General features: G+C 63.3%; 1 protein-coding gene across 2 annotated transcripts; it reads left to right on the top strand.

Annotated features, from left to right (window-relative positions):
- The first annotated feature begins 796 nt into the window (after positions 1 to 796).
- Positions 797 to 7,819, top strand: POP4 (POP4 homolog, ribonuclease P/MRP subunit). Of its 2 annotated transcripts, XM_055311862.1 has the most exons (7): positions 797 to 1,051; positions 1,480 to 1,532; positions 3,176 to 3,399; positions 4,735 to 4,812; positions 4,970 to 5,031; positions 6,449 to 6,550; positions 7,394 to 7,819. In XM_055311862.1, exons 1-7 carry the CDS (start codon positions 1,045 to 1,047, stop codon positions 7,528 to 7,530), a joined length of 663 nt encoding a protein of 220 aa, XP_055167837.1. In that variant the 5' UTR covers positions 797 to 1,044; the 3' UTR covers positions 7,531 to 7,819. The 2 variants fall into 2 exon arrangements, with proteins under 2 accessions (XP_055167837.1, XP_055167838.1); XM_055311863.1 differs by lacking the exon at positions 1,480 to 1,532 and having other exon boundaries at positions 804 to 1,051.
- Positions 7,820 to 22,817: the final 14,998 nt, after the last annotated feature.

Below are 22,817 nucleotides of genomic sequence, written 5' to 3'. Positions count from 1 at the left end.
ACAGACGAGACCCCAAGGACGTGCTTCTCCGCGGTCCGCACGGAGGCAGGAGGCTCCACGGGGAGGTGCACCCCGATGTCCACGACGCGGCGGGCCCTGGGCACAGAACGCGGCCCCCCGAGGCGGCGGAAGCCGAAGACAGCTGATGGCGCTGGCCTGGCGCGGCTCAAGACGGGGCACCCCCGGGTCCCCGAGCACGGGCAGCTGCGGGCGGCGCTGGACGGGGACGCGGGCACCGGACCCCCGACGCGCTGCGGCGGCGCCTGCTTCGGCCTGGCCTGGCCGCGGGGACGCTCCTCGCAACCGGTCGCCAGGGCCAGGGGCAGGGGCAGGGAGCCCACGCCGCCCCCGGAGCCCCCGTCCGCGACCCGCCCCGCGGAGCCCCCCCTCGCCCACGCCCCGCGGAGCCCACGTCCGCCCACGACCCGCCCCCCCGGAGCCCCCCGCCCACGCCGCCCGGAGGGGCCCCCCCGCCCACGACCCGACCCGCCCCCGGAGCCCCCCGCCCACGCCCCGCCCCCCGGAGCCCCCGTCCGCGACCCGCCCCGCGGAGCCCCGCCTCGCCCACGACCCGACCCGCCCCCGGAGCCCCACGCCCACGCCCTGCCCCCCGAGCCCCCCAGCCCCCGCCGACCTGCTGAGCTCCCCCGCCCACGCCCCGCCCCCCGGAGCCCCCCGCCCACGCCGCCCGGAGGGGCCCCCCCCGCCCACGACCCGACCCGCCCCCGGAGCCCCCGCCCACGCCGCCCGCCGAGCCCCCGCGCGCAGACCCCGCCTCCCACGCCCTGACCCGCGGGGCCCCTCGGGGGCGGGGCCGGCCTCCTGCGCAGGCGCGGCCGCGGGGTCGCGCGTCAGTGACGTCACAGGCGGCGCGTCAGCGTCCCGCGCGCCGAGCCCGGCTGCCGGCTGGAGCCTGCGGGTGCGGCGTCCGAGGGGCGCAGCGACGGGGACGGGGACGGGGAGGCCCGCGGAGCCCCCGGCGGTCGGAGGGGCGCGGAGGCCGAGACGCGGGGCCGCCCCAGCCCGGCCCGGGAGGACCCGAGGATGAAGGGTAAGGGACGTGCTGGCGCGGCGCGGCGGGGGGGCGGGGGGCGGGGAGGGGGAGGGGCGGGGGCTGCGCGGGGCGAGGAGGGGCCTCCGCGCAGGCGCGGGCGTCAGCATCCCGGATCCGGGGTTCGCGGGTGCGCGCCGGGATAACAGCGACTCTCAAGGGTTGTTCGGCAGCAGAACGACGTGAAACGTGTAGATTTGGGGGCGCCGGGGGGGGGGGCTCGGGGCGTGACCCCGGGTCCCGGGATCGAGGCCCAGGTCGGGGCCCCGCGGGGAGCCCGCCTCCCCCCGCCCGCGTCCCTGCCTCTCTCTGTGTGTCTCATGAATGAACAAACTCTTTAAAAAAAAGAAAAAAGAGAAGCCGCGGGTCCGGACCTCCGCAGCCAGAACCGATCACTTCTCGTTCTTCGGTTTGCTTGAATCCCGCAGGTGCCACGTACCGTGCGTTTTCCCAGAAAGAGGCGAAGGAGCTGGAGGTTCAGGTAGGGCGCGGCGGGACTGCGGGAGCGACAGCGAAGGTGCCCCCGGGCTCGCCGCCGCCCGGGCCTAGGTGTCCTTTCCGCAGCGCGCGGGCCGGCCCGGCCCAGCCCGGCCCGGCCCAGCCCGGCCCAGCCAGGGCCTGCCTGCTGTTGCGGTGGCCCGTGTCCACGCGCTGGCCTCTCTCCCCGCGTCGGGTTAACTGGGACGCCCTGACCCTGCGTCGTCTCCCGCTGTGTAGGGGACACGGGCCGTGCCCGGCTGATGCTGCTGCTGAGCGCGGCCCCTCGTCGCCGTCGCTGTGCCCCTTGACCCTTGCAGAGGCCAGGCAGCTGGCACCTGGCGAGTGCAGTTTATGGGTGACACCTGGATCCCGCACACCTTCTTTGCCAGTTGGGCCGAAGCTCCACTGGTGACTCGTAACGAGGGACCCAACGTGAACGCAAGGTCCTCCAGGGCCGACAGACCTTTATTTGACCTTTATTTGGTCTCTTCGTGAAGGAAGGTACTTGAGTACCTAAAGGAAGCCGATAGCTGTCCTGTCGCTGTAATGATGACGGTGACGATGAACCTAGTTAGCGTCTAAAGCCGGCTGCCACCCTTGCCGTGAGCACCCTGAGGATTAAGTGGGTCCAAGATGGGACCCATCTTCGTAGCCCTGTCACCCCTGCTTCTCCATTAGGGAGAGCTTGATGCCCGACACATCGGCCTCATGTATCTACAGCCTGGTTAGCGCATCAGGGCTGCAGGGAATGGCTCGGCCAAGAGGCAGGACTCGGGAAGACGGTGCTCCCCGGGGCTGGGGCCGACCCAGGACACAGGCGCCTGCCCGAAGGACGGGTGAGCAGTGGAGCTCCCACCCCGAGAGGCGGTGATGTTAGTTCTCTCGGGGATCGCGCACAGTCGTGGCAGTTCTGTTGCCCACAAGTCCGAAGCGCCTGTGCTAGGTCAAGACCAGATGACGCTGTGCTCTCTGTGGGAGAGAGGGAGCGCGGGAGGCCGGGACGCCCTGGCACCCCCTTTCTGCCGGCGAAGTGCGAGCCGACTGAGCGAGCAGCCGTGATGCATCCACGGGGCCCCGCGCAGGCGGACAGGAGGATTGCAACAGGGACACAGCGTCCAGATTCCTACCCCCGAGGCCCGGCCCACTCTGGGGCACCACGGAACAGTGGTGCCCTGTTCCCAAGTGTTAGGATCGTCCCACCCTCCAGGGCGTAGCTGGGTTCTACTCCGAGCTTGCGTCTGTCGCGCTGTGACTGAATGAATACTGTCGTCGCACGTTTCTCAGCCTTTCCTCCCTGCCAAGAGTCAGGGAAGTGTTTTATTCCAAATGTAAAGGGTTGGTTGTTATTGGGGCGTTTTTTTGTTTTGTTTTTCGATCCATACCAAAGTATGCCTCAGAGAAGTAGGGTAGGAAGTTGAATTTTGACGAGGCTGTTTTGTGGGGCAGTCAGGAGTCTGCACTTGAACGTGACTTTTGCATCTGGACAGCTGGGGTAGCTGACGTGGAGCAGATGAGAGGCTGTGTGAGGCCCGGCGGGCAGGTGGGTGGTCAGGAAGGGACCCCGTCTGCGGGGTGTAGCGGGCCCGGGGTCTGGGGCTGCCCCAACCAGAGCAGTGGACAGCGAGCCGCCGTGTCCCCATGCAGCTTCCGGGAGCGCAGCAGGCCGAGGCCTTCGTGAGAGCCTTCCTGAAGCGCAGCATGCCCCGCATGAGCCAGCAGGCTTGCGAGGACCAGCTGCAACGCAAGGCCGTGGTCCTGGAGTACTTCACCCGCCGCAAACGGAAAGAGAAGAGAAAAAGATCCAAAGGCCTGTCCGCCAGGCAGAGGAGGGAGCTGCACCTCTTTGACATCACAGCGGAGCAGCAGAGGTATGTCCGCCTTCCCCGCCCGTGTGCCTTCCCCGCATGTGCACCTGCAGCCCCTGCAGCAGCCCCACCTTCTGGGTCCTCCTGGGCCTGGGGCGCTCCTCCTGCGTCGGCCACGAGGGGGCAGCCTGCCCGCACTTGGCTTTGAAAGTCCGCGCGGCTCTGGCTGCTGTACTGTCTGGCGTCTGTCTGTCTGTCCGCACCGTAGCTGAGGCCCGGACCATACGTGAGCCTGGCACCCCTGGCAGCAGGCCGGCTGTCTGTCGGCTTTCCTAGCGAAAGAGGACCTGGTGCATCTGCACGTCACTCTTACAGCTTTCAGTGGCCCTAGACGGAGCCCTCCACTGGGCTTCTGCTGCCGGAGAACGTGCCGCCCACGCGAGCCAGAGCTTTGTGGGCAGGATGCGTCCCTCTGTGGGGGGGGGGGGGGTCCTCCCTCCAGCCCGCGCTGCGTCCCTCCTTGGCCGCGGTTCTGCGTGCGCGTGTCTTCAGACCGTGTAGACTTGGCTCCAAGCTCGGTAGCCAGAAAGCCGCCCACGTCCCTCGAGACCAAGTCAGTCACTTTGTCCGTGGCCCTTCTCGCAGAAGGAGCTGGGCTTCGGGTGGAGGAGGAGGAAGGGGCCACCGCTGCCCACGTTTTCCTGGCTGGTGTCTGCACCAGTAGAGCCCACTTGGAGTTAGAGCCTGAGGTTCCCGTTTGTCTGGCCACAGTTTCCTGAAGCAGGTTCCCCATGAGGCGCCAGGACCAGTCATCATGACCCCAGACAAAAGCCTTTGAGGTGCCCTCACCTGGTCCCTCCCCTTGGGCCTGCCCCTTGCTCACTCACCTTCCAGACGGACCCGTTACCTTATGTGGGGACGTGCACGACAGCCAGCCAGCAACTCCTGTGTACCCCCCCCTCCCCCCGGGGTCAGCTCTTAGCACACGACCTCACAGCAGCGCTTAAGCGAGACAATCCTCACGAAAGGAAGTGTGGGTGAGCGCCCCCGCGGGCTGCTGTCGCCCTGGGTGCATCCTGGCTGCTCCGCGTCTGCGTGTTGCCTCGTGGTCTGCGGGATCCACTTGGGCGCCAGCTGTCCAGGCTGCAGCCGGCCGGCAGGAAGGACGGCGGGGCCAAGGAGGCCAGCAGCTTCCTCCCGCCGTGGCCTCGAGAGGGCTCTGGCAGCGGGACCGCCAGAGGTCCAGGCCGGAAGTCCTGATTGTAGTCCGGTTCCCCACTGTACCACCGGGATCCGACCCAGCTCGCAGTCCTTGGCCTCAGGCTGCGCGCTGGCTCCTCCGATGTTCCGTCCCAAGCTCACGTCGCCTGACTCTGCTGCTCTGTAACTTTGCCGCAGGTACAATCTTTTTCTCCCTCTGCACGAGCTCTGGAAGCAGTACATCCGGGACTTGTGCGGCGGTCTCAAGCCGGACACGTGAGTCGCTCTTGCGAAGCCTTGCCCTTTGGCACAGCCCCAGTCCTACGACCACAGTGAATGGCCTCGGGGCCAGCTGGCCGCACAAGTGTGCGGACTGTGTGCTCCCTTCGGGACTCTTGATGGTCGTATACTGAGGCCTCTGTTTACCTCCCAGGCAGCCACAGATGATTCAGGCCAAGCTGTTAAAGGCAGACCTTCACGGGGCTCTCATTTCAGGTAACTGGCCTAAGAGCGCGTGGTCCCCCGCACGCCCGTGCCGTCCCTCGGTGGCCGCGCGGCTCTGCTCGGAGGCAGACACGCTCCTTGTCGCGTGATCACCAGCATTGAGGGTGGGAGGCGAGCAGTTCTGGCCACTCTGTATCCTCTAATGGTCTTTGTGCGCCTTTCCGCACGGGACCCTCCTGCCCCCCGAGGGCACAGCAGCTGCCGGCACTGCCCCCAGCCCTGAACGTCCCTTTGGTCCGTTTCCCTGCAGTTTCGAGGATCCGCTCGCAGTCCCCTCCCCAGGGCAGCCCTTCCCTCGCCCCTTCACTCCTCCAGCTGCCCCCCCCCCAGCCACCCACGGGTCCAGAGGGCGCCGCAACCTCCAATCCCACAACTCCGCCCCTCCTCACGTCAGCCCCTGGCGTTCCCCATGTCCGCTCTCGGTGCCGGTGCGTACCCTGGCTGTTCGGGCCCAAACCCCAGGCGGGATTGCGTTTTCTCTTTCCTGAGCCTCAGCACCAAGCCCTCCCGTGTCCTCACCGAAGCTGAGCCCCCACCATCTCCTCTGGATGCCTCGAGCCTAACCCCCTTCCTGCGGGCACGCCGCTTCGCCCCCAACAGGCAGCCAGAGGGAAGGTCTTGTCCCAGAGCTCAGGCCGTGTTTCTCTCCTTGCTGCGTCTGAAAGGCACCGGGTCTAAGCACAGCCGCCCGCTTTCCGCTGCTCACACACCAGGGTTGGCCCCGCCTCGGGGCCCTTGCACTTGTCCTCTCCCCGTGCCAGGGTTGTGCGTTCACAGACCGCTTCCCGGTGTCCAGGTCCCTCAGGTGCCAGCTCCCCGAGGGCCTGCCATCACTAAAGCTGACCTTCGTCTCCATTACCGTGGCAGTTACGTGATCAGAGAAAATCAGTTGTCTGATCTGGTCCACGTTCCCCTCCTGCTCCTTGAGAGCAGAGCCCAGAACAGCCTTGGTCCCGGCTGCGCAGGCGCCGTCCTCCCGCAGTGCCAGGCCCATGGCTGGTGCTCCGTGAACGTCTGCCGGCTACGGGGGCGCGGGTCAGGAGAGGCCAGGGGCCGGCTGCCTGTCCGCCTCGCTGCTCCACAGCCTGTGGCAGGATTCCGTTGTGGCCAGAGCTTGGGAGGTGGTGGGAAGGCCACGATGGACGGGCGCCTTCAGGTCCCGCCCAGCTGCCTCTGGGTCTCGGTGCTGCTGGACACGCCCGTGACCTCTTGGCTCCACGGCCCTCCAGGGGACGCCGCGTCAGGGCAGCCCAGAGCCTGTGGAGCCACAGGCAGGGGGGTTGGGACCTTGCTTCTCATCGTTTGGGCCCTGTCCCGCTGACGACCCTTCCCCAGCCGCCCCCACCCCGCTGGTTGTGGCTCCCCAGCACCCCCGACGCTCAGGCCTTGAATGCGCTTTCCTCCGCAGTCACAAAATCCAAATGCCCCTCCTATGTGGGTGTCACGGGAATCCTCCTACAGGAAACGAAGCACGTTTTCAAAATCATCACCAAAGAAGACCGCCTGAAAGGTAAGTGCGTGTGTCTCGGTGTCGTGGCCCGCGGCACCCGGCTTCGTCAGCCTTGTCCTCGTGGCCTCTCGGGGCAGTTTGGCCTCCCACGTCAGCACAGAGTGCAGGTCGCTGCCGACTGCGAGCCGCGCCTGCGGAGGGCACCCCTGACCCTGCCCTGTGCCTCTCCCTCAGGCGTCCGGGAGCGCGGCCAGCAGCCTCGGCCAGATGGGATCGCGGGAAGCGCCGCTTGGTGTGCTTGCAGCCACGGGGGTCCGTGTCCATGGCTGGGGCGTCCCTGCCCAGAGGCTGCTGCCCCGGAGGGTGGAGCTAAAGAGACAGGGAGGCTGAGCTAGCGCCTGCCCCTGGAGTTGCAAGACCTGGGCCCGCTGGTGACCCTGGGGCTCCGGAAGCGGGTGCAGGCTCACGCTCCAGTGTGTTGGGACGCCCACGCCCCTTGCCCACGGACCTGAGACCAGCACCACCCCGGGAGCTGTTCCTCCTGGAGCTTGGTTTTTCCCTCTGCCTCCTCCATTTCCTGAATGTTCTTGTCTCATTTTAAACCCCAGGAAGTAGTGTCTGGGGTCCCCACTGGGCGTAGAGCCACGAGCCCGTCTGAAAACCGTGGGGAAGGGTGCCTGTTCCTGGCACCTTTTCTGGGAATTTGGTGTAGGGCCTTTGACCCTAGAAGCTAGGTATCGAATTGTGTTTGGATCTGAATAACAGCCAAGAGCGCCTGTCGTCCTGGTCCTGCCAAGCTCTGTGGGTCCCCACTTCTCACGAGGTGTTTTAGGGATGACGTTGTGCGCCAACATGACCTTCACTGTCGGGATTTTTTTGTCCTTTTTCCTCCTTTTCTTCCAGTTATCCCCAAGCTAAACTGCGTGTTCACGGTAGAGATCGATGGCTTCGTTTCCTACATTTATGGAAGCAAATTCCAGCTTCGATCAAGTGAACGATCGGCAAAGAAATTCAAAGCAAAGGGAACAGTGGACCTGTGAGGTCTTTGCTGCGGAGGCCACTGTGTGTGCCCCGAGGACTGGGACCGCCTGCGTGTCCTCCTTGCACAAGTGGCTGTGGTTCTCGACCACCGCGACGCGTCACCACCAGAGTTAGGAACCATTCATCAGGGGGTCCCTGGGTGGTCAGCGGTTTGGCACCTGCTTTTGGCCCAGGATGTGATCCTGGAGACCCGGGATCGAGTCCCGCATCAGGCTCCAGGCATGGAGCCTGCTTCTCCCTCTGCCTCTCTCTGTGTCTATCGTGAATAAATAAATAAAATCTTTAAAAAAAAAAAAAAACAAAAGAACCACTCATCATCTGGAAAGAAACCCTGCACTGAGCTGCGGAGCAGGGAACGCGGGCTGCGCGTGTCTGGATGGCGACGAGTCGGTCCCGCCCCCGGGGGAGAAGAGCCCGGCAGGACCCGCACACCGTGACCTGCCTGGTGGCAGTAGTGGGGTTTTACTTCTTTTTCATCCTTTTCTGTGTCTCGTGAATGCTCTGTGACGAACCCGTTGTTGACGTAATAGTAAAACACCCACGTGGGCGCTGAGAGGCTGCTGGCAGCTCCGCTCCAGGTGCAGACAGCTGCCCTCAGGCGCCCGTTCCCGAGGACAGTGGCTGCTGTAGCTCACGCCCGCCCTCGACCTCTGGCCAGCTGCGGTTTCCTTTGCTGTTCCGGGAGAGGGGACGCGCGACGGCGACGTTGCCAAGGGGCTGTGGGCTCGTGGGCTCTGGGAGGGAGAGCTGGGACGGCCCGGGGGCAGGGAGCCAGGTCGGAGGTGCTCCTGGTGGCCCTTCCCCGGGAGCCGGGAGCTCGGTCCACAGGGATCCGCCTTCCCGTGGCTCTTGGGCTCCTGGGCTCGGGGCAGGGGTAGGCGGCCGGGGGCGGGACCGCAGCGCCCCCGAGGCTGACCCCCCAGGGGCGTCCCCAGCAGTCGCTGCTCAGCGGAGCCCTCGCGTTCTGCGGCCGGAGGCCCGGGCTCTGGGGTCAGGCTAGAGCCTACAGCCCACGAGCTCGGCCCCGCTGGGCAGGCCCGCGTGGGCACGGGGTTGGGCCGGCTTCCGTGTGCCGTGGTCGGAGCGCCACGCGCTCAGGACTGGTGGCCCCTTTCGGGGAGAAGTCGGTGTGTCCCCAGCCCGGTGAGGCCAGAAACATTCCTGGCCGCAAACCGGCAGATCACGGGCTGCTGCTTCCATCACCCCAGGAGCAGCAGCAGGGCCGGACGCGTGGTCCCTGGGTCCCGCAGAGCCTCCGCCCGGGAGGACAAACCCCCTGGGACGGGAAACGTGAACTGGGACTGGCCGAGCAGGAAGGCCTGCCTCGGCGCCTCCCAGGGCTCGGGGTCGCCCGCGTCCGTGCCCCCGGGGCCTTGCCCCAGGGGTGGTCGCTGCCCGGGCTGCAGCTCTCCGCCCCCGGCACCGCCTGAGCCCTGTGCGCCCACAGCCTTGTGGCACCGCGGGCTGCCGAGCCGGGGTCTGAGCGCAGGGATGAGGAGGCTGCTCCGCGGGCGTCACGCGGGCCTTTATCACCTGGGCTCCCGCTGGGGCCGGGCGGCGTTCGCGACACCTGCCTGTGCCCGGTGCCCACGGCCGGGGCGCCGTGACTCCCTAACCGCACTGCGCGTGCCAGCCCTCGGCTGGGGAGGGCGCCCCTGGGTGCACATGCGGCTGCTTTCCAGAAACGTGGTGGTGCCACTTGCCTCGTGAAACCTGCTCTTGTTTGGTGCAGACTCACGTCTGCGTGTGAACGGCTCTTTCCTCTGTGGGCTTCCGTCCCCTTCCCCCAAGGACGCTTGCGGAGAACGCGCCTGCCTGTTTCTAGGATGCCCTGGGGTCCTGTGCCCTGAGGACCGGGCCATCCTCCGAGGGCCCAGCCCAGGCGGACACTGGCTCTCAGGGAGCGCCCCGAGAGGCTGAGGCCTAGGGAGGTGGACGGGGCCGCTCGTGGAGGGCGTGTGGTCGTTTGCAGCCCGGGCCCCTCCTCCACGGCTGGAGCAGGACCGCAGCAGGGCCGAGGCCGTGTCGGGCTCCTGCGCCCACCGTCGGGCACCGGCGACCCGGGAGGCCCCCGCGGCAGCAGAGTGGTCACGCCGCAGGGCGAGACTCGGGAGCTGCGGGCCGGGGGGCATCAGCCCGGGACCCACTGTTCTCCCAAATGCGAGTGGGCCGAGCGGCCGACTGCGGGGCCCACAGGACAGGCCGGAGCCTCTCCAGGGACAGTGCGGGACGGTGGGGCCGGCACGGTCGTCGCCACGGCGCTGGCTCGGGCCGCCTAACCGCTCTGCCGTCGGCTGCGTGGACTCCAGAAAATTCTTCACCTGCTGCCCCACGGCTGGACGCCCAGGACTCGGGTGGGCCGCAGGCTGGGCCCGCTGAGGGCCGTCTCCCTGGCCGCCTCGTTGCCGTGTCCCCACCTGGCCTCTGCAGCTGCGGGGAGCGCCGTCTGGCTCTCTTTTTTTTTTAAGATTTATTTATTTATTTATGATAGAGAGACAGAGAGAGAGAGAGAGAGAGAGAGAGAGACACAGGCAGAGGGAGAAGCAGGCTCCATGCACCGGGAGCCCGACGTGGGACTCGATCCGGGTCTCCAGGATCGCGCCCTGGGCTAAAGGCAGGCACTAAACCGCTGTGCCACCCCGGGATTCCCTGGCGTCTCTAACTCTTGTTAGGACAGCTGCCCTGGGGCTTAGGGCGCCGCTTTTAGGGCCTCCCTCCACCTCCGGCACCCGGGGCAGGAGACCTGCAGGGAATTCGTGGGACGTCGTCGAGTGCACGTGCCGGGGCCCCTGCTGGAGCCCCTCTGCCGGGCTGCAGGACGCCGTCCCACGAGCCCGGCCGGCTCCCCCCAGCGCTGGGTCAGCCCCCGCTCAGGAGCCGAGCTGCTGCCGCCCCGCCGTCGCCAGCCCCGCTCCCGCGTCCCCAGACCACCGAGCCCCTCCGTGCCACCCCCCAGCGGGCCGGGCTCGGTCCCCTCCTGCCGTGGGAGCCTGGGCCTTCCTGCGGCCCGCGCTGCTCTGCTCCGTCACGCGGGTGAGGCCCGTGGACTCCAGATGGGGTCCAGCCGCGACGTCTGCCTGTGACGGAAGATTGGGGCTCTCGGGGTGACGTGTTCCAGATGCTGGGAAAGATGGTCAGAGGGCTCATCTCAGGTTCCGAGGAGGAAACAGTCGCATTCCCCAAAAAAGCCATAAATTACGGTAAAGAGCTTTCTTTCTGGACAATGGCTTTTGTTTTAATTTAGTTTGCATTTCTTCGCCATAATGCCTAATTAGGACATCTGTTAAATGTCTATAATATTAATTTAGTGGGGGGGGTTCCTAATAGAACTGTTCTGGAATTGTCCGTTTAATTAACCTCACGGGCCTCTAATGGATGTCTTCAATAGGCGTCATTAACACGAGTCTCGACAAATTAGAATTAGAGTCAATAACATTCTTGGTAATTTTTCCTGAGCCGTGAAGGGCGCGCGGTGCTAAGGAGACCCGCAGAGACGGGCGCACAGGGCGGTGCGGGGCCGGGTCCCCAGCAGGGTCCGGAACCGACCAGGCCCCCCGAGGCGCCCAACCCCCGTGGCCTGGCCTCCCCTTGGTGCACCTGCCACCGCGGAGCCGGAGGGATGGATGGGGGGGCCCGGCGGGGCCGGCGGACGTGCGTTAGTGGGGGCGCACCGTGTTGCCCCCACCCCTGCACGGAGCAGGTGCGCTGCTGTCCCAGAGCCAGCGCTCGCTCCCCGTGTGCACGTCTCCTGTGGCCTCTCGGGGACCTGCCGCGGCTAAGCCTTCACTCCGTCCTGAGGCGTCTGTGTCCCCCACCCCCCACCCCAGGGCCACAGCACAGCCCGGGGCCTTTGTCACCGTCCTGCTCCAAACCCACACGTGGGTCTGACCAGGGTCATGGGCCCCCCCAGGGTCCCGCCCCCCAGACCTGCCCTCCTGAGTTACAGCGACCGCAGCGGCGTGCCCTCCCTGTCCCCTCCATCCCCTCCAGCTTCACCCGTGGGCCCGGTGCGGGTGACCTGCCTGGGAGGTTGACCTGCCTCAGGAAACCCGAGCTCAAGGCCCCCCTGACCCCTGACCTCCATTTTCAGCCCCAAATGACATGATTCGGGGAGTGTGGTCGTGGTGATCGATGCATTTGATGCATTTAACCTGCAGGAGCTGAGCCCTGCAGGGGGTGCAGCCCCCCTTCCCCCCGTCCCCCCCTCCCCATTCCCCAGTGTGAGCTGAGATGGAAAGCACCCTCCTGGCTCTTTGTCTCCCCAGGACGTGTGACCCTAACGCTGTTCCCATCATGCTGCCGGCCCATGAGCGCGGAGTCACACCTCCTCCTGCCTCTGGGAAGGTCGGTGCGCTGGGCATGGGCTCGTCCCCAGGGACCCACCAGCCCGGGTGCAGGAGGCAGGGACCAGGTTCCAGCCCAGGGAGACCACCTCTGTGACCTCCCACAGGGCACGGAAGGGTCCCCTGGCTCCTCGGGGAAGCCCAGGTTCCCGCTGTTTCTCTGCGTCTCTTACTCTTACTGGAAACGTGTGTGAGCAGAGGAGCCCCTGAGTCCGCGACGTGGGCACCCGCCCAGCACCCCGACGGGAGCATCTCCCGCCCGTCGTCTTGCTCCCGCAGCGGCCTGCCTCTGCCTCTGGCCGCCCTCTGGGCCCCCTCTGCGCAGGGAAGCCCCCGTTCCTGGAGAGGCCCCAGGTCTCCGCTCCGGTTGCAGCCGGCCCAGGGCGGACTCTGGCCACCAGGCTCCTGCGTCCGCGGTGTTGGCGGACGTGGGGGGAGGAGAGTGAGAAGGGCCACCTGGGGCTCAGCTCCCCGCGGAGCCCTGAGTCCAGGGCCAGAGCTGCGGATCCAGTCGCAACAGACCAACAGACGGGGGAGCTCTATGTTGTCTGTTGTCGTCGCTTCTGAGCGCGGAGCACCCGGGTCGGTGCCGAGCGTAAGCCACGCTGACCTGCACACGGCCTGACTCGCCACGGAGGGCTTGGCCCCCATTTCTCGGTGATTTGGGTTTATCACGGCGACAAAATTACTTCTAGACGTCTCATCCCTCGTTTTCGAAATTAAAGTCTCCGGGAAAATGTGAATTGAGTTGGTGAAGTTCGTCTAGACGTGATTTTTAACAAGTGGAGCGCACAAGCTCCTTGGCGCGTGAACGCTCAGGAAGCACCTGCCAGGCGCTATTCTGAGCGTTCGGCACACTTTGTCCTCCCGGCTACCTGATGAGGTCAGTGCTGTCTTGTTCCCATTTTGCAGATGAGGACGTGGAGGCCCAGAGGAGTGAAGTCAGGGGCCGGAGCGGAGCTGGGATCCGAGGCCCTGCAGCTTGGCCCCAGAGTATGGGACAAATACGCCGGCGCAGGGAGCCCCCGGGCCGCTGCAGACGCACACGTGCGCACGCCCTCCTGGCCGCTGGCCCTCCCCGAGGCTCTGCACCCGCCGACAGTCTCCCTTGTCGCAGCCTCTCGGAGCTGCGGCTCTAGGCTCCACGTGTAAAACCCCAACGGCGCCAACGGCCCTCCTCGTCCTCGCAAGCGGGAGGAAGCACCAGCTTCTCCGGCTCCGCGTCCAGTCCGGGGCCCTGGTGCCCTTGAGATGCAGCTGGGATCTGTCCCTCAGGTCCAGGCGAGGGCACCGAGGCCAGAGTCCCCTCGGGAGACGTCGGCGGGGGCGCCTGGGGCGCAGACGGTACCTTCGCAGGGAGCAGCAGCGCGGGGCGGGGGCCCAGGGACCCCAGTCCCACCCTCGTGCTGCCCGCTGTGCCCCCTCACCCTCGGGACCCGCAGGGCCCGGCCCCACCGCGAGGATTCCCCGAATGTCAGCCCCCAACCCCGGGTGGGAGCACGGCGGCGGGCCCCGCAGCCAGCGCCGAGCCTCAGCTGCCTCCCCGCTCCTGGGCTTCCCCCTCGCCTTCGTGCGGCCGGCGGTTTTATGGGGGGACAAAAAACAGTAACAATAAAATTAAAACACACACACACACACACACACACACACAGACAAATAAATTACTCAGGAATTTGTTTTTCATTAAGCAATAAGGCTGGATGGGGCCCGGCCGCGGCCTCAGGGTGCGGAGGCCTTGGGTCCAGGCAAGAGCCCTGCATCAGCCCGGAGCGCTCAGGTGCTGCCCCCCAGGTCCCCCGAGACGCGTCCCCAGGGGTCCTGTTGCCGCCACACAGTCTGCAGGCCGGAGGGAAGCGGCCACGCTGTCAGGGCAGCCGCCGCACCTGCTCACGCGGGTCTGTGGGTGACCCCGGGCATCACTCCGAACCCACAGGCCCCGAGCCGGGACTAGGCCGCTCGGCGGACGAGCGAGGGCAGAGGTGCAGGGCTCGGACTCCGCCACGCTTGCCTCTCCCGCGCGAGCCCCACGCCAGCGGCCTCGCTCCCAGCCGGCTCCCTGCGTCCCTGCTCCCGGACCGGGAGGGAAAAGCCTCTTCCCAGATCCCTCTCCCCCTCCCCACCCCACCCTGCGTCTCCTCCTGGCCCCTTTTCTCCCCTCCGCTCCCGTCTCCCCCCCGTCTCTCCCCTCCCCCCAGGTTCTCCCCCCCACCCCACCCCCGTCTCTCCCTCCCTCTCCCCACAGCTCCCCCGGGTGACGGCTTCTCTCTGTCTGAGTCACGCAGTGACCCGTCACCACGTCACCACGTGTGCTGGATCTGGACGGTAGGAAAACAGAAACCTGGACACACAGAGGTGGGAGGGGGAGGAGGGAGGAGCCCAGCGCCGGGAGACAGGGGTGGGGAGAAGGGGGCCCCCCCACCCCCACCCCCCTGCTAAGCCCCGGACAGACGGGAGTGTGGAAGCCTGCTCCACCGCCCCGCGCGCCTCCCGGGCGTTTCCTCGGAGCCTCGCCCCCCCAGGCCCGAAGCCGTCCTCTCCGGTATCCCGACTGCGGTTCCGCGTGGGCCCCGGTACCTCGGGTCCCCCAACAGGGACGAAGGCGGCCCCGGGAGCCTGAGGGTGGCGGCTGGGACTTGCACCCCGGCAGGGACAGACTCGGCGGGGAACCGAGGAAGCCGCCGCAGGTAAGGTGGGGCTCAGGGCTCGTGGTGCAGGACGGGCACCGGCCTGTGAACTCGCGGGCCCCCCTCCCCGTGTCACGGCGCCACCTCCGTGGGGACGCCCGCCGCCTGCACCTCCTGCCGGGGCCCCGGGCACCGCCCACTGGCCAACTGTCCCGGCCGAGGGTGGCCGCGCCCCAGCCCCGCCTGCAGGGCCCCAGGCTCTGGCCGCTCGTCCGTCAGTCACGCGTGTGCGGCTCTGAGGCCGTGGGGTCTGTTCGGGTCGCCCCCGAGACGGGCGGTTTCGGGAGACTTTTCTCCCGGGCTCTGGGTCCTGTGGCGGCCCCCGGCGGAGAGCGGCAAGAAGGTGGAGCTTTTAGGTGAGAAAGTCACCTACGCGCACGCCGCGACGACATGCGATCTCACGTCATGGAAAAGACTGTTTGGGCCACATGCGTGTGCCCGAGGATCGTTCAGCAAACACTAACACTGTGGGGGGGGGTGACATTAGCATCAAGGAATAGAACTCAAGGCAACATACGTCTTAAAAAATGTCTCATTTTGGATCCCAGGGTCCCGGGATCGAGTCCCCCGTCTGGCTCCCTGCGTGGAGCCCGCTTCTCCCCCTGCCCGCGTCTCTGCCTCTCTCTGTGTCTCTCATGAATAAATAAGTAAAACCTTTAATAAACAGATAAATGGTGTCTCTTTTTGATAGAATGAACAAATCATCAAGAAAAACTGTGACGGACCAGACCACAGTCGAAGAACATCAACCAGGATAACGACACGCCGGGCGCTTCGGAAGAGAACGGCTTGAATCTCGGTGGGTCCAGAAAATCGGTAGCACAGTTGCATATTTTTGCAAAGCAGACTCTTGCGACCCAGAAACAAGAGGCGCCCGTTACGCAGAGGGTGCCCCACCGCACGACCACACGGTGCCTGACCGGGGACGCGGCCGCCCGACCGCCGTGCCCCGCGCTGCGTCGGCCCCGAGAACCTGCGTCGGCTTCGATGGGACACGAGCGCTCGCGGAGCTCGACCCCATTCCTGCAGGACACGTCACTTTCCCTTTTTAAAATTTCTCTCTGATGGAGAGTGACTCCCGTTAAGGGATCCGCCCCCCCGCCCCCCCCCCCCAGAGCAGAAGGCCCTGCATGCGCCAGGGACCCGGGCGCGGCCGTGAGGCTCCCTCCTGCGGCTCGAGACTCGCAGGGAAACGGCCCCGTAAGTGGCAGCCCCACGCCAGGCTCTGGAGTCCCGGGGCTCCCCCCGCAGAAACCAGCTCCCACGTGGCTCGTGGCTGCACGGGAGGCGGCTGCCTCGAGCCCCCCGCGCTTCGGGGCACACCCACGGCGACCACACACGTGTGAGCATGTGGGCCTGGGCCCAGGGCCCGGTCCTCGGGGCCTTCGTCCCAGGTCAGGAGGCTGAGCCGCGGAGCAGCGTCCCGGGCCCCCCAGGCATCAGGGGTGCCGCGTGCTGGGCGGCCAGCCCCCCCTGAGGCCAGAGGCTGCCTCTCCCAGGTGGAACTCCCATGGAAGAGAGTTCCAGAAAGCAGCGGGAATCCAGACGTGCGAGGAGGCCGCCGGCCGGGCGTGGACACGAGACCCAGAGGCGCTGCGAGGCCCCGGGGGCCCCGGAAGGAGCCGCAGGCAGGGCCGCCCCTACCCAGGAATGAGGCCACAGGGGGAGACCCGCCCTGCAGAGGCCACTGGGCCCGCCGCCGAGAGAGGACACGGGGGCTCCGACCCTGGGGGCGGCCTTCCTGAGGGCCGGGCAGGGGGACGCGGCCCCCGACAGCAGCCCACGCGTGGGCCGGCCGCGTCCCGTGGGGTGAGCCTGCGCTGCCGGCGCTCTGCGGCCCGGCTGTCCCTCACCTCTGCTGAGCTACTCGGGCGGTGAGCAGGCCGCTCGCGTGGCGACGTGGACACCCCGGCTCGGGGGCACACCTACCGCGGGGGTCAGCGGCTGCGCTGCGGGGTCACAGGCCACGGTGAAGTCGGGGAGCGGGTGACGCAGCCAGACGCTTGGGATCTAGATGGTCCGACAGCGTCTGGCCAGGGGAGCCCGGCCCTAGTGGACGCGGACTGCAGCAGGGCCGTGCGACCTGTGCGACTGTGCTGGCGCCAGGGAGGGGTGCGGAGGGGAGGGCTCGGGGCTCTGCGGCTCCCGCACCGCAGGAGGGAAACCGAGCCCCCAGGTTCTCCGCGGGGCATACGTGTTCCCCAGTCCTCGCGCTCAGGACGCAGCGCGGCTGCCTTTGTGCTCTGAGCTCCGCCGCCCCCTGAGGCTCCCCTGCCCCCTGCCCCTCCCCTGCCCCTGCCCCTCCCCTGCCCCCTGACCCTCCCCTGCCCTCCTGACCCTTCCCTGTCCCCTGAGGCTCCCCTGCCCCCCTGACCCTCCGCTGCCCCCCTGATGCTCAGCTGCCCCCTAGGCTCTGCTGCACTAACACCCACAGCCTGAGGGGGCAGATCCCTTCCTCCAGGAAGCTGCAAGTTCAGTCTGTAAGGTCGCACACAGTCCCCCGAGCTCCAGGCGCTCAGGACTCCCAGCTCCGGCTGAGGCTACAAGGCTTTCGGGCTGCGTGGTGTTTGGGGGCGTTGCATGAGTGCGGAAGTTGCTCTGGGTAGGGGAGACATCGCACAATGAGACCCCACCTCACACCGGTGAGAAGGGCAACACTTAACAAGGCAGGAAACAACGGATGTTGGAGAGGATGCGGGGAAAGGGGAACCCTCCTGCACTGTCGGTGGGAATGTGACCTGGTGCAGCCGCTCTGGGAAACCGTGTGGAGGTTCCTCAAAGAGTTAAAAATAGACCTGCCCTACGACCCAGCAATTGCACTGCTGGGGATTTACCCCAAAGATACAGATGCAGGGAAACGCGGGACACCTGCACCCCGATGTTTCTAGCAGCCATGTCCAACGTAGCCAAACTGTGGAAGGAGCCTCGGTGTCCATCGGAAGATGATGGATAAAGAAGATGTGGTCTATGGATACAATGGAATATTCCTCAGCCATTAGAAATGACAAATACCCACCATTTGCTTCAACGTGGATGGACCTGGAGGGTATGATGCTGAGTGAAGTAAGTCAATCGGAGAAGGACAAACATTATATGGTCTCACTCATCTGGGGAATATAAGAAAGAGTGAAAGGGATTATAGGGGAAAGGAGGGGAACTGAGTGGGAAAAATTAGAGGGAGACAGACCATGAGAGACTCCTGACTGGGAAACAAAGGGTTGCAGAAGGGGAGGTGGGTGGGGGGTTGGGGTGACCAGGGGACGGGCACCGAGGAGGGCACTTGATGGGATGAGCACTGGGTGTTACATGTTGGCAAATCGAATTTGAATATAAATAAGTAAAATATTTTTGAAAATAGTTAAAAATCAAAAAATTTTAGAACTTAAAAGCCTGCACGGCGGCGGAGGCCAATCAGGGAAGAGCTGCAGGTGTCTGGCTGGGGGAGGAGAGGGGATGAGGGAGGGACTTCAAGGTAGGCCTCTGGGGGCTGCTCCGCTTGGTTTTGGTTTTTTTAAACCTTGAGATTTAATTTGCTGAAGCGTTTGGGACGTTTTGTTGCCATTATTTTTGGTCTGTTGGGTTTACGGTCAGTATTTTCCAGTTCTGTTCCTGCACACACTCGCCCACAGGCTCCTCACCACCCTGACCCTGGCGGTTGGAAGCTCTCCGGCCGCCGGAGCTGCCCCAGCCTGGTGACGGGGCGGGGGGTGGGGGGGCAGTGTCCGCCGTTTGGTGGACATCGGTCGCCCCGCTGTCCCCGCAGGGGCCTGGCCACAGGCTCCAGGCAAGAGCCCTGGGTTCCAAAGAGGCGCTGCCCGCCCGGATGGGGAGCAGGGGTGCTGGGAGGCCCAGGCAGGCAGGGGCACCCAGTCCCGGGCGCAGCGGGGTGCTCACCTTCTGGGGTCAGCACAGTTTCTGCCTCTGGGGCCTAGACATGTATCTCGTTGCAAGCAAAGGGAATCCGAGAGCTGGCCGGGCAGACGCGGCAGGTGTCAGGGGACCCAGGGCAGGAAGTGGGAGCGCTGTGACGTGATTGTCCGGTACCTCCAGGGGACCGTGGGGGCGCGGGGGCGCATCTCTCCCCCAAACCGCTCAGGACCCGGCCTGTCCGCCTGGGATGCGGGGTTACGTCCCGCGGTCCCCGACCCCAGCCCCCCTCACAGGGGGGATTCCGGAACGTGGGAGCGTGGATGCGGCACTATCCCGCCCGGGCCCCCAAAGGCCTCCGGGCCTAGCTGGGGTTTGAATTGTTCTGTTCTGGGTCTTTCTAGTCGTACTTGATTGCACTTGGCACGGCCGAGTTGTGCGTTGCTGCTGCTGCTGTGGTTGATGGCGCGTTTTTATTTATTCCGAGTCCTGCTTGCTGGGGTTGGGGACGGAGGCCGTGGCTCTGTACCTGGGAAATGCCCCCCCCCCCCCCCGTGGCTTCCCCAGGGGAAGGGAAGTTCCTACCCCGCTTCCCAGTCAGGAAATGACTGAAGAATTCCTAGCAGAATGGAAGGGGGCCCTTTCCCTAAGGCCTCTGGCCACAACGGAAGACTGAGCCCCCCCCCTTTTTTTCCCATCCTCACTAACAATGGGTAACTTGGAAGTTTTCCAGCATGATTTTCTTTTCTTTTCTTTTTTTAAAGATTTTATTTATTTATTCACGAGAGACACACAGAGAGGCAGAGACACAGGCAGAGGGAGAAGCAGGCTCCATGCAGGGAGCCCAACGTGGGACTCGATCCCAGGACCCGGGGTCACACCCTGAGCCGAAGTTAGAGGCTCAACATCTGAGCCCCCCAGGTGTCCCCAGCATGATTTTCTTTAGTACCTAGATGGCCACTAATCCCCAACTCCTAGACTTTACCATTTTTTTAAAAAAAAATCTAATACATTAAACTTTTGAAACACACACACAAATCCGAAAATAATTGGCAATCGTGCAAAGAACAAATGTGGGAAGTGCTCTGTGTGCTCGGAGATCCTAAATCACAGATGACATAACTGTGTATTTTACCAAGACTCGATGTTATTTTTTAATTGACTTCTGGTTTCACAAAAGCACACCCATCACCCCCCAGATCGGCCTCATGTTGCTCCCGTGCAGTCAACCCCACACCTGGCCAGCAACAGGGCCGGTCGGGCCTTCCTCTGTGCGGTCCCGTTAACAGGTCTGGTGTAGACCAAAGTCTCTATTTCTCCGAGGACGCGCCCGTGAGCTTGCCGGGCCGTACGGTGAGAGCACGCTTAACTTCCCCAGACACTGCGGACCCGTCTCTCCCACGGTTGGGCCATTTTGCACTCCTCGGAGCCAAGTGTGAACGCTTCGGTCATCGACGACCTCGCCAGCACCCAGTATTGCCGTCTGTTGGGTCTGGTTCCCAAAGCCATTCGGGGGGGGGGGGGGGCTAGTGGCTTCTCAGGATGGTTTTCATTTGCTTTCCCTACTGCCTAACGGTACGGAGCATTTCTCACTGCTTACTTGCCATCCGTATACCTGCTTTGGTAAAGCATCTACTGAACTATTTTGACCTTTTAAAAATCAGGCAGTTCAAAAAATAAATAAATAAAAATAAAAAAAGTAAAAAAAATAAAAAAAAATCAGACAGTTCTCTTTCGGTCCAGTTTTGGGAGTTCTTTATATACACTGAATATTTATCCCTTTGTCAGATGTGTGATTTGCAAACACACACCCCTGGCCTGTGGCTCTTCTCTTTATTTAAAAGTGTATCTCACAGAACAAAAACTTGATTTTGGGAAAGTCCAATTTTTCATTTTTTTTCCTTTCTGGATCATGCTTTTGGTATCTATCTGAGGACTCCTTGCTTCACCCAAGCTCAAAGATTTTTCCCCAATGTTTTCTCCTAACAGTTTTAGAGTTTGATGGCGCTTACGTTTAGATCACCAACCCACTGTTGCTAAAATGTCTACATAAGATATGAGATATAGCTGGAAGTGGCTGGAAGTCCTTTTTTTTTTTTTTTTTTTTTTTTTTTTTGCATTTGGACATCTAATTATTCCAGCACCATTTGTTAGGGACACTGTCCTTCCTCATCCTCTTTATGGAGTCTAAGCAGAGAAGTTCGATGAGATGGCTTTGAAGATGCTGCCAGAGTTTGTCTCAAGAAACAGGAATAGAGGGACCCCTGGGTTGCTCAGCAGTTTGGCGCCTGCCTTTGGCCCAGGGCGCGATCCTGGAGTCCCGGGATCGAATCCCACGTCGGGCTCCCGGTGCATGGAGCCTGCTTCTCCCTCTGCCTGTGTCTCTGCCTCTCTCTCTCTCTCTCTGTGACTATCATAAATAAATAAATTAAAAAAAAACAGGAATAGAGCACATCATGAAAGAGGTGACGATTTTTGTTTCCAAGAAAGCTTCCAATAGCCAAAGCAATCTCGGGAAGGAGGAACAGAGCTGGGGCATCATACTCCCCGATTTCAAACTACATTACGGAACCACAGTCACCAAAAGAGTATGGTGCTGGCCTAAAAACAGACACACAGCTGGGCGGAACGGAATCGAGAGCGCAGAAATGAACCCACACGTACGTGATCAGTTATTTTACGACAAAGAAGCCGAGAAATACAACGGGGAAAAGACAGCCTCTTTAATAACCGGGGTTGGAAACGGGACAGGCACGTGGAGAGAAGGAAACTGGACCCTGATCTCACACTATCAACAGCAATTAACTCAAAATGGATTAAGGACTTGACTGTAAGTCCTGAAACCGTGACAGTCCTGAAGGAAACACGGCTGCTGAGCTCCTTAACATCAGTTTTGTTGATTTTTTTTTTTTTTTTTGTATCTGATGCCAAAAGCGAAGGCAACAAAAGCAAAAATAAACAAGGGCGGCTTCGTGCGGTGATCACGGCACATACAAATATCGAATCGTTATGTTGGACACCTGAAACTAACAATGTTATATGTCAATGATAATTAAACAATAAAATGAAAAATTTGGGGATCCCTGGGTGGCTCAGTGGTTTAGCACCCGCCTTTGGCCCAGGGCGTGATCCTGGAGTCCCGGGATCGAGTCCCACGTCGGGCTCCCTGCATGGAGCCTGCTTCTCCCTCTGCCTGTGTCTCTGCCTCTCTGTGTCTTTCATGAATAAACAAGTAAAATCTTTTTTAAAAAATCAAAAAAATAAAATGGAAAACTAAAAAAGAAAATAAAATTTTTAATCAAAAAAGGAAAAAGAAAATTTCGCTAGGTGAATTAGAGCTCTTGCATTTCTTCGGTTGGAGAGGAGGAGAGAGATGAGGGTTTGGGAAAGCGCAGAGGCAGGGAGTCTGGAGACATTAAAGGTGTCTGGAGGTCGCGGCCTTGGGTGGCGGGAGTACTACCGGCGTATCCGTGTCTACTTGGGGTCTTCCAAGAAGCAGACACCAAGGCGGGGGGCGCCTGAGTTGGAGGGAAGACCCGTGAAGGGTAAAGAAGAGGTTTCCAGGAAAGGCGGGGAGAGCCTGCAGACGGCTCTGCGGTGGGACACCCAGAAAGAGGGGGAGACGGAAGATTGGGGGAGAAAGAGTCTCAAGCTGCAGAGCAGCTCCAGGAACGCTTCGGCCGGGCCCACGGGGAATCCCTGAGCCCGCGGAGCCCGACAGGAACTGAGTGTGTCCCCTCCAAAATGCGTGCATGGAGGCCTAATCCCAAGGTGAGAAGGTTTGGTCCTTCGGGAGGGACAAGGTCCTGAGGGTGGGGCCCTCATAGGAACGGATTAGGGCCCTCATGAGAAGAGGCCAGAGAGCCAGCCTGCGCCCTCTCCCGCATGTGAGGGTTCAAGGAACCGAGCCGGTCTAGAACCCGGAAGAGGGCTCTCGCCGGAACCGCACCACGCTAGCACCCTGCTCTCAGACTTCCAGCCTGGTCCAGGGGGGTCACAGATCACTGCTTCCTTTCTAACCTCCCCGTCCATCACTTGTGAAAACAGCCCAAAGTCAGGCCTGGCCCGAGGCCCACGTCTCACGGGAATAGACCCGTACTAGCAGCCTGGATGCTCAGCCGTTGGCGGGAGCACGTGGACGCAGCAGGGTGTCGGCACGGAGGGAGGGAGCCGAGCCATCCGCCTGGGCCACCCACCCACCGTGCAGCAGGTGGGGGGGTGGGGGGGCATCAGCTTTGTGCCTCTGGTTGCAATGGATGGGGCTCCCCCCCCCATCCAAGCGATTCTCGGCCGCCAGCTGGGCGTCCTACGATCCTACTCTATTCTGACACGACCTACCTGGAGGCGGCATCAGATCCCACAGGTCAGGGACTCAGTCCCACAAGACGGACT

This window comes from Nyctereutes procyonoides, unplaced genomic scaffold (genome assembly GCF_905146905.1).
Source record: "Nyctereutes procyonoides isolate TBG_1078 unplaced genomic scaffold, NYPRO_anot_genome, whole genome shotgun sequence".
Taxonomy (NCBI): domain Eukaryota; kingdom Metazoa; phylum Chordata; class Mammalia; order Carnivora; family Canidae; genus Nyctereutes; species Nyctereutes procyonoides.
The sequence above is the reverse complement of the archived record's forward strand: the minus strand, read 5'-3'. Positions and strand labels throughout refer to the sequence as shown.

Coding starts and splice junctions, on each gene's coding strand:
- POP4 (XM_055311862.1), top strand. Junction 3,400..4,734: donor ATCACAGCGGAGCAGCAGAG/GTATGTCCGCCT, acceptor ACTTTGCCGCAG/GTACAATCTTTTTCTCCCTC. Junction 6,551..7,393: donor CAAAGAAGACCGCCTGAAAG/GTAAGTGCGTGT, acceptor CTTTTCTTCCAG/TTATCCCCAAGCTAAACTGC.